At 30.2% G+C, this 9418-nt stretch overlaps 1 protein-coding gene across 2 annotated transcripts; it reads left to right on the forward strand.

The window, feature by feature from the left end:
- The first annotated feature begins 314 nt into the window (after nt 1-314).
- Nucleotides 315-3734, forward strand: LOC109805450 (uncharacterized). Of its 2 annotated transcripts, none has more exons than XM_020367528.3 (9): nt 315-479; nt 1198-1295; nt 1372-1629; nt 1791-1883; nt 2085-2229; nt 2339-2449; nt 2540-2622; nt 2700-2757; nt 3472-3734. In XM_020367528.3, the coding sequence occupies exons 3-9, from the start codon at nt 1429-1431 to the stop codon at nt 3549-3551; spliced, it is 771 nt and encodes a 256-aa protein (XP_020223117.1). In that variant the 5' UTR covers nt 315-479; nt 1198-1295; nt 1372-1428; the 3' UTR covers nt 3552-3734. The 2 variants fall into 2 exon arrangements, with proteins under 2 accessions (XP_020223117.1, XP_082921712.1); XM_083065586.1 differs by lacking the exon at nt 315-479 and adding an exon at nt 488-545.
- The last annotated feature ends 5684 nt before the right edge of the window (nt 3735-9418 follow it).

A 9418-nucleotide genomic window follows, 5' to 3' on the forward strand; every position in this document is an offset into this window, starting at 1 on the left:
AAAATATCAAAATATCAGTAATCTTTATCCTTACTAACTAAAAAAAACACTCCAAACGTTTTTAATGCAGTAAAATGTGGAAGTTACAAAATAGATATAATATAATTTATTTTTGAAAATAATAATTTTTATTTAAATTAATAAGATAAAATTATCAAATTATTTTTCACTTTAAAAAAAAGCAAAGAATTATGTAATTATTATTAAATAAATAATAAAAATATCCTTAAAAATTAGATAATAAAAAATCATCATGATATATTTATGTTATATATCATAGATATATATATAAAAATAAAATAAAAAATAAAAAATAGACTTCGGAGATGAAGTATAATTTTTAATCCACCATCGATTGGAGCTTTGGCGTGACAAAAGCAAAAACACGTACTCCAGCCCTAACCACCTCTTCCCTCTTCAAAACAAGTTTTCAACTGTCATCATCTTCTATTTTACTACGTCCAATCCACATGATTTTTGTAAGCGCTCTCTCTCTTATTTTTCTCCTGAATTGATAGTCATATCAAGCGTGCCTTTGTTTTTGTGTAAGCCTAGTTTTCTCTCGTTTTCATTCATCAATACTCCACCGTTTGTATTGTGGTGCTCATGCACACTGCCAACTCCAATAATCTATGATCCATAACTTTTATTATTATTTTTAAATAAATCTGACCATGTATAAAATATATGGAACCTACACTTAAAATCGAATGAATGTGCTTTAGAAATTCATTCTTCTTTCAGCAAAGAGTGTGCTGTTATTATTATTATTATTTTCCAAAAGTTAAATCTTCACAAGAATCAATTCAGTTTTGTTGTTTGTAATTTGGTTCAATTTGTTAGCTGCCAACTGGTATCAGAATCCAGATTGTGATTGCTCACATGGGTAATGTTTAGAGTTTAAATTCAATTGATCAAAATGCAAAATAACTATATGAACACGCTTTATAGTTATAGGGAATCACGAGACTGATAAAATAATTGCTCATCCACAAATGTTGTTGTGTTTTGATATTTATTTTAGTGTTTAGCCCTGTGTTACCACGCATGCTGCAATTTTTTGCCGTTACTTGTATGTTTTATAACCTTCTGTAACGAAACGTTTGATTTGTGGATCTTAAAGAAATCATAACATGTTAATATGATCACTGCTCTGTATTTTTTACAAATTGATCTCTAATGCAGCTTCTGAATCAGTATTTCTAGGTACCATTTTTGTGTTCTTTTGTCTGAAGAGCTTGTGCAATTCTATAGTAATCTTCTCTATTGGTGGACTACTAAGTTTTGCCCCACAGGTATCTTTCTCTGTTTATCCTTTGATTAAGTATACATAGACTGTTCAAGTGATGAATGATGTGTTTTTGCTTGCAGTTGCTTTTGTTTTCGAAGAGTTGTTTTGTTTGTTACACATAACTTACAGAAGCAAGTATGCAGAAGAGGAAGAGGGCTGAGGAACAAAGCCCAAACTTGACAATTGGTATAGAAGAAGATAACGATATTAAGAAGGGTGAAATTGCCTCAAATGATGTATCTTTATTTACCCCTTTGGTCTCTTCTCCAAAGATTGTGAGATCTCCGGCCATATTCATCCTTGACAATGCTTCTCTGATAAAGGGTCTTGTTAGAAAGGTATTTTACAGGCTAATAATTATATTGTGATGCTTTTACTTTGGTATAGCTTGTCATCTCTCATTGCGTATGTTCTCAAAATTATATTGGAAATATAAAAATATGCATTTTACAGGCTGATAATTATTTATTTATTTGTGTCTCTCTTATTTACGGTTTAGGAATGGAAAATTCTGAACTCAGACGAGGATGCACAGTTTCTGCTGAAGCAAAATAAAAATCTAAATGATTATCGGCCTGACATAATTCACGAGGTTGGTTGTTGATATGATCTCCTAAACTTACACCTTTCCAGTATTATATAACAATTTTCAACTGTAGTGAACAGAGTAGATAAATTATATTATGGATTACAAATAATGTTACATCTTCTGTCCAATTACTATTGTTTCTTTTCCATTGTAAAGATTTGCATAGATATTTTCAGAATTAGATTTAACTCTTGACTTCTTCAGGCTCTCCGGTGCATTCTAGATAGCCCTCTTAATAAAGCCGGCATGGTAGAGGCAATATATGTTAAAATTGATCAAGGAAGATTGTTTGAAGTCATGCCTCATGTTCGTATACCACGAACATGCAGTCGATTCTGTGGTGTCATATGTAAAATTTCTTATGATTTTCCTCTCCCTTTCTCTATTTCCAACTATTATATTGTAGTGTGTGAAATATCTTTATGCATTATGAAACTTATTCTTGTGTTGTATTGTAGTGGAGTTGCTTCAAAAATCTTCGGTGCGGGCCAAAGATACAAATGAAGTTCTACTTCGTGTTGTTGAGGAACCTGTAACGCGCCATTTGCCTATCAACTCTTACATCGTAGGTGTGTTATACTGTTTAAAACTCTTGAAAGATTTTTGGTATTCTTTTTATTTTATACTTTTATGGTTTTTGAAGTAATCATGGGATGCAGGTCTCTCATATACGTCAGAAAAGTTGGTTGACATAGAGGAATATGTCTCGGTTTGGAGCAATGATTTGATTCCCGTTTTTGTGGTATGTTTTAATTTTAAAACATGAGTTGATGTGATATGTTGGTTTCAAACATCGTGAAGTTTTTTATGTGTTTTCAGGTAGGCACAATGGTGAATGGGAAAGTAAAAGGGGACTATATTCAAGATTATATTTCAGGTTTAATTAATGAATTTTATTTTATTTGATTTTGTATATTGCAAACAAATTTACTCTATTGTATTTTGTTTGACTACTCTGCTTGGAATAGAAATGAGAGAGAAATGGAGGATTCATACTATATTTATCTTCTTCAATTCTTTAGAAATGAAGGTCTTTTTTAAAGATAAAGAGTGTGTTTATCTATGGTTCATGAATATAATAAGTTTACTGGTTGGAGATGAAATACTATATAAAGCTCAACCCTCAGTTATTTTTCTTATGGATCTTAGAAAATTCGAAACGCAAAGTTATTTGTTCTAGTTTTTTTGGATCTTATCAAAGTCCTGATTGAACTGATCGACGTACCTTGTTGTATATAACTATATCTTCTGATGTGTGCATCTTGTGTTCTGCAAGCACTGAGGATGGAAGTCATTTGATTTATTTTGTATTGGGGAACTTAAATTATCTGGTATGAACTGCGGTGTAATGGTTGTGTTGTGGGTATGTCTTGAGGAATTATAGCAGTTTTTGTCAACATTATTTAATTTAGGGCGTATGAATAGATGCACCATGTGTGCATAAAATTTTTGTTTCATGTAGGAAATTCTGGTCTTCAGCCTTTTGTGCATATTCAGTTTCAAGTTTGTTGTTAACTTTATGCTGTTTCCAGTTTTATTTCTATACTAACGCTTATAGAAGTTATATTTACGTGTCTTATCACTGATGCAGTTTCTGAATATCCACTTGCTACTAAATACTGCCTAGGGATGATCTGTGAAGCTTTGGAGCAGAAATGGAAGATCTTTTGAACTAATATTATATATTCAATTATATAGTTAGCCAAAGTAGAATCTTCTGTTTGGAGGATGTTAGCTTTGTTTTATAGGGTCTATCTAGAACTTGTAAACAAATTTCTTTTGCATTGAAGCAGAATGCCAGTAAAGGTGATATTTATTCAAGTGAAACAGTTGATGGTTTTTTATCAGTAATTCTTTGTGGGGCTCTTCTAAGTATATAATGTTGTTTCGATAGTCTCTGGCTTGTTTGTTTTATAGCAGTTTCCAAAGCTGTTCTTAGCATTATGTGAAGAGGCAATGGGGAAAGATAACTATTTCGCATTAGTGTTTTTAGTTTACTGAGAACTTTTTAGGTGTTTCTATAAATTAGCTCAAGCCTTCTTAAGGAAATATGTTACATCAATCCTAGTGATGTTAAGTAAGTGTTAGTTATCAAGATGATTTATGTGATTGTTCTGGTCTCAAGGACACTACTCTGGCCATTATGATTCTCAGACCTTGATGTCATACCCTCTAGAATCGAACAATGGTATCTGACTTTAATGCTGCAGTATACCAAATTTTAGCTTCCCAATTTCATCTAAAACATATTCCAACATGCATGGTTCAACACATGCTTTATGTTTAGTACTTTTTATAATGCAGACATTGTTTTTCTAGAAAATCCAACATATATCTATCTATAACATGTTTTATCAACCAATACCTATCTCAAAGTATGGTCCCAAACATCAAGATCCAAATTTATATAAAATTCTGTCATAAAACTAAGTATATAATTAGTATTTTCCAATTATAACAATACTAATTGCATATAACAATATTTTAATGTTTTATTTCTCAAGGGAGAGCGGGGTCATGTCCCATGTATTTATAAAAAGAGAGGGAAAGCCCTTGGGTAAGGGCAGCCCAAGAATGTTCGTTGGTGAAAATGGGCAATCAATTGGGCTTAACTACCATGTACCAACAGCCAACAGGGCCCAAGCAAAATCATCTCAGTCAGCCAACAAAAAGGGTTTGGTAATACCAAAAAATAAGAAAACTAATGAATGAAACAAAACAAAAGCTATGGGTCAAGTCTAGGCATCCACCACCATATATGTGGGCAAAACTGAAGTAACCAAAAAACAATAAAACAATATAAAAAATAAAATAAAATAAAAACTATGAACGACAGAACAAATGAGTAAATGAGCCCATTGTAACTAAACAATGAAGGGACGACTACCCCCAATAATCACAAAATAATAGTAAAAGATCTAGAATTTGTGTAGATATAAGTTTGAAATCATTTTTTAAAGCTTTTCTGATGAAAAGATTTTTTTTATTTTCAATAGAAAAATTCTCACAAATAATTATAACTTGCATTTAAACAAATTCATAATTATAATAATTATAAATAAACAATAAGTGTGTGCATGATGGAAGGTGAAAATTGAAGCGAATACACATTGTAAGTTTATTTATTATTTTTAATAAAATTTATTTTATCTTTCTTCTGTAAACTAATACCATTTCTTTTATCTATTAGGATTATAATGATGGCATCATAATTTAAACCTAAATTTTTGTGCATATTATTTCATTTCTCACTACTAGGTCAACCTTAGTGATTCACACAAAGTGTGATAATAAACTGAACCAACTCAAAAATAATTTGAAATTTGATTTAATAATTAACTCGTTAAACTTGGTTCATAAACCAAATTAGCTAGAATTTAGCTAAAAATCAAGCTCAATAAATAAATGAGTTTAATTTGAATTGTGTATAACTTGGCTTATTCAATTCATGAATCGACTCGACATATAAATATATAATTTATAAAATTAACTTTCTATTTAATTTTAACTTAAATTTGAAATAACCTTTAATACCCGATTATAAGTTTTAATTATAAAAGAAGTTGATACTTTAAAATTTCATGGTTATGGATTGGGTTTTCTATTATTTTATGAAGGTAAGTAGTTTTTATTTATACTACCTTGTGAAACTAATACAATATGTTTTATTTTTTTAAAAAGTTAAACAATCATTATATCTAAAATATATTATTAAATTAAAATTTTAAAACGTATAAGATTCAAAAAAAATTAACTCTTGATTCATGTTATTCAAGCTTACAAGTTGAATCGAACTACTAGTTGAATCAAGCCTGTTCGAGTTAGAAAAAAATGATTCATATCAAAATCAAGTCAAATTATAAATTAAGCCAAATATTATTTAGTTGAGTTGAGACAAACTTGACTCAAGCTAAACATATTTTCAACATTAATTCACACTAATACCATGTTTAATAAAAAAGGTAAGAAATAGAAGAAACGGAGGGAAGAAAAAAAAAAAGACAGAGCAAGTTAAATTACAAAACTATAAAGTAAATGTTAAAAAAAATGAGAAGTTAAATCCTCAACTACTATAAAATCCAAAGGAACATGACATTTATTAGACTTTTGTTTATTCTTGCTTAAAATATCTTTGTCAAATGTTGCACAATCATTCTCTTACACACATTTACATGTGGATTAGTTCTGTATCAAGAAAAAATTTCCAAGAGCAAAAGATAACGATGTTGAAAATGAACACTATATTACATATATATCATTAGTCCACAAGTAAGGTTAGTATCTACCAAAGTTGATATAACTTGAGAGGGTGATGGACTAGCAAACTTATTCCAAAGGTTCCACATGCATTGCATACCCTCAAAACAGATATGATAGGTACACACATCTTGGCTATATATATATATATATATATATATATATATAAGGACTCCTCAACCACATGAAAGTCACTTTTCATCCATTAAAGCTAAGAGCTTAACTTCCAAGATCAGGATCACCTACCATTTTCACCTCAGCAACACCATCTCTCACCAATCACCACTTCACTTGATGATGATGATGCCGACCTACCATGCACTGCTATCCCTCATTTCATATAAGGTGTAAATGTAGTTTGTTGTTTTATTGAAATATTTTAAATAGAAGGACACGTAGGAAAAAAAATTAACGAAACTTAAATCTTAAGTATTAATAATTTTAGAATAAAACCATAGAAGAAAATAAAATTTCAATAATTTTAAATGGGGAAGTCTATATTTAGTTATTTGCAAAAATTGTTACTCTATTTACATATATTTGATAAAGAGAGGATCCATTCCAATAGTGTTTTCTTTTTCTTTTTCTTTTTATGTATTCATAGATTTTGGCATTAAACTTGAGATCGCTTGCTTAAAGCATCCAATTCTGCTTCACTTAAACCAACACAGATTTTGGCAATTTGTACACATGATTCCAAGCATGATTTTTATGTTGTTTTTTAATTTGTACATATGATTCCAACTTCCAAGCATGATTTTGTTGTTCCGATCCCGTGTTTAAGTTTATCTTTTAAGATTAAAATTACAAATAAAATAATGAAGTATATGAACAATACTGAAAAGGAACATTAGAAATTAAAAAAAAATGAATAAACAAATAATGTATATGGAAATACAAAAGTGAAAAGTCATTGAATTTCGCATAGATGTGTATCAGACTATCATGATACGTAAATGTAAAATAAACATAATATCGTAGCATTAATTATATACTTGATCTAAAACTGAGAAGAAGAACAAGAAAACTTAGACGAATTACATTTTTATAAATCTAGATTTGAAAACAAGTGTACTTACACAAATAAAATAAGTTATATTTTATAAACTACACTTCATTATAACGTGATATAAGAGTTAAAAAGAGTTATTGAAAATATGCTATTAAATAAAATAATATTTTAAAATAACATCATTGAATAAAGTGAAATGGGTTAAAATTTATTTGTATTTGATATCAATATATATGATATCACTTTATATATATATATATATATATATATATATATATATATATATATATATATATATAGATATATATATATATATATATATATATATATATGTGTGTGTGTATATATTCAAGACCAAAAAGAATAGTATGTATAAATGAAATATTTTGTAATAAATTATAATTTTTTTTAATTTTTTGATATTATAAATATTTTAATTATGTATGTAACAGACTAATGTATTATCATTAGTACAAAAATGACTTTTAAAATCGGAGTTTTAAAATCGGTTATAAGGTAGCTGATTTTAAAAGTGATGCGGTGGTAGTTTTGTAAATAATGGCAGTACTTTTAAAATTGGCTATCATATGACCGATTTTAAAAGTCTCTGATGTTACTTTTAAAATCGGCTCTTCAGTAGCCGATTTTAAAAGTGCTACTTTTAAAATCGGTCATGAAGTAGCTGATTTTAAAAGTGATGCGGTGGCAATTTTGTAAATAATGACATTACTTTTAAAATCGGCTACTTTGTGACCGATTTTAAAAGTAGCACTTTTAAAATCGACTATTCAAGAGCCAATTTTAAAAGTAGCATCAAAGGTTTAATTTGTACTCGGTCATTCTATCCCTTCCCCTCCATTCTCTCATCTTTGCCTCCATATTTTCTCTAGATTAAGCTACGAATATATTCTTCTCTTTACTCCGTTGGGCTCTCATCTCTCATCTAAAGTGTCCAGCTTGATATATTCTTCTTGGAAGGTAACATTGTCTTCTCATGTATGTTATTTCGTTGTTGCTGGGCGACTTTTTAAACTGGAACGGCCCGTTCTACTTGCAGAACGGCCCGTACTATAGGCAGCACGGGCCGTTTCGCTTGCAGAACGAGCTGTGCTGCAGGTAGCACGGGCCGTTCCGCAGGCAGAACGGGCCATTCCGGGACCGTTCTAGACTAAAGTTTTAGGTATTTTTCGGATTCCGGAACGGCCTGTTCTAGTTTAGGAACGGCCCGTTCCAAAGTGGGCTCCTTTATAATTTCTTTTTTGACTCACCATTGCTTTATATAGACAAATTAGGTACCCAACTTAGAAAATTAGACACCTTGTATGTATGTGTTATATATTTGTATTTTATTAATAATTTGTGATATAATTAATTTCTACCTAGTAATTTAGTGTTTAGAAAAATTAAGTGCTTTATTTGATTTTTATAAATTAATATGATGTTATATTTATGCACATATTGAGTGAACCTTAGTTTCCCATTTGAAATTTAATATAAATGATTAAAATAGTGAGATTAACGTTCACGTGGTCTATGTTTTTTTTTATGAAGAACAAAAGTTATGGATAAAAGTTGGTTATTAAATCGAAGTTGGATACATGCATCACGTATAAGTGATGAGTATGAGACTGGAGTAGAATATTTTATTGAATATGTAATACGACATGCTAATGATGATATGAATGGAAGGTTTTTTTGTCCTTGTGTTAATTGTTGTAATGCGACTCGCCTTGATTTTATTGAACTAGTTGTTGCACAAGTGAGTACAAAAGGTTCATGTGCAGCTACAAATCCCTCTACTTCTGCCATTGACCATGATACATCTAATAAGTGTGAGTTATTCGTTGATGGATCACTCGATCTTGTGGGCATAGGGAGGATTCACATGTTGGGGTCCGTTGTGCACCATCAGACCATGGGAAATGATATGGTAATGGTTTCAGTGTTGGATGTTAGAAACCCAAAGGCTAGAGTTCCTGTGCCCACACAAGAGGTTCAGACGATGGAACAAGCCCTAAATACCTTCCTTCAATGGCCTTATAAGTTAGTAAAAGTGATATCTACGGAGGTAAGTTATTTAACTATTTAATTTTAATTTGGTGCTATTTTATTATAATGTAGTATAACATTATTTGTGTACTTTATTTAATAGGATGTTGTTGTCCCACCAAAGGCTATGCTTAACCATTCTACAAATCTAACTCCGATAAAAAAGCTATGGAGATTGGTTGCAGATATGGAAGATGACAATCGACCCAAACAGGTCCCT

Source organism: Cajanus cajan, chromosome 10 (genome assembly GCF_000230855.2).
Source record: "Cajanus cajan strain Asha chromosome 10, NIPB_CcT2T_4, whole genome shotgun sequence".
NCBI lineage: Eukaryota > Viridiplantae > Streptophyta > Magnoliopsida > Fabales > Fabaceae > Cajanus > Cajanus cajan.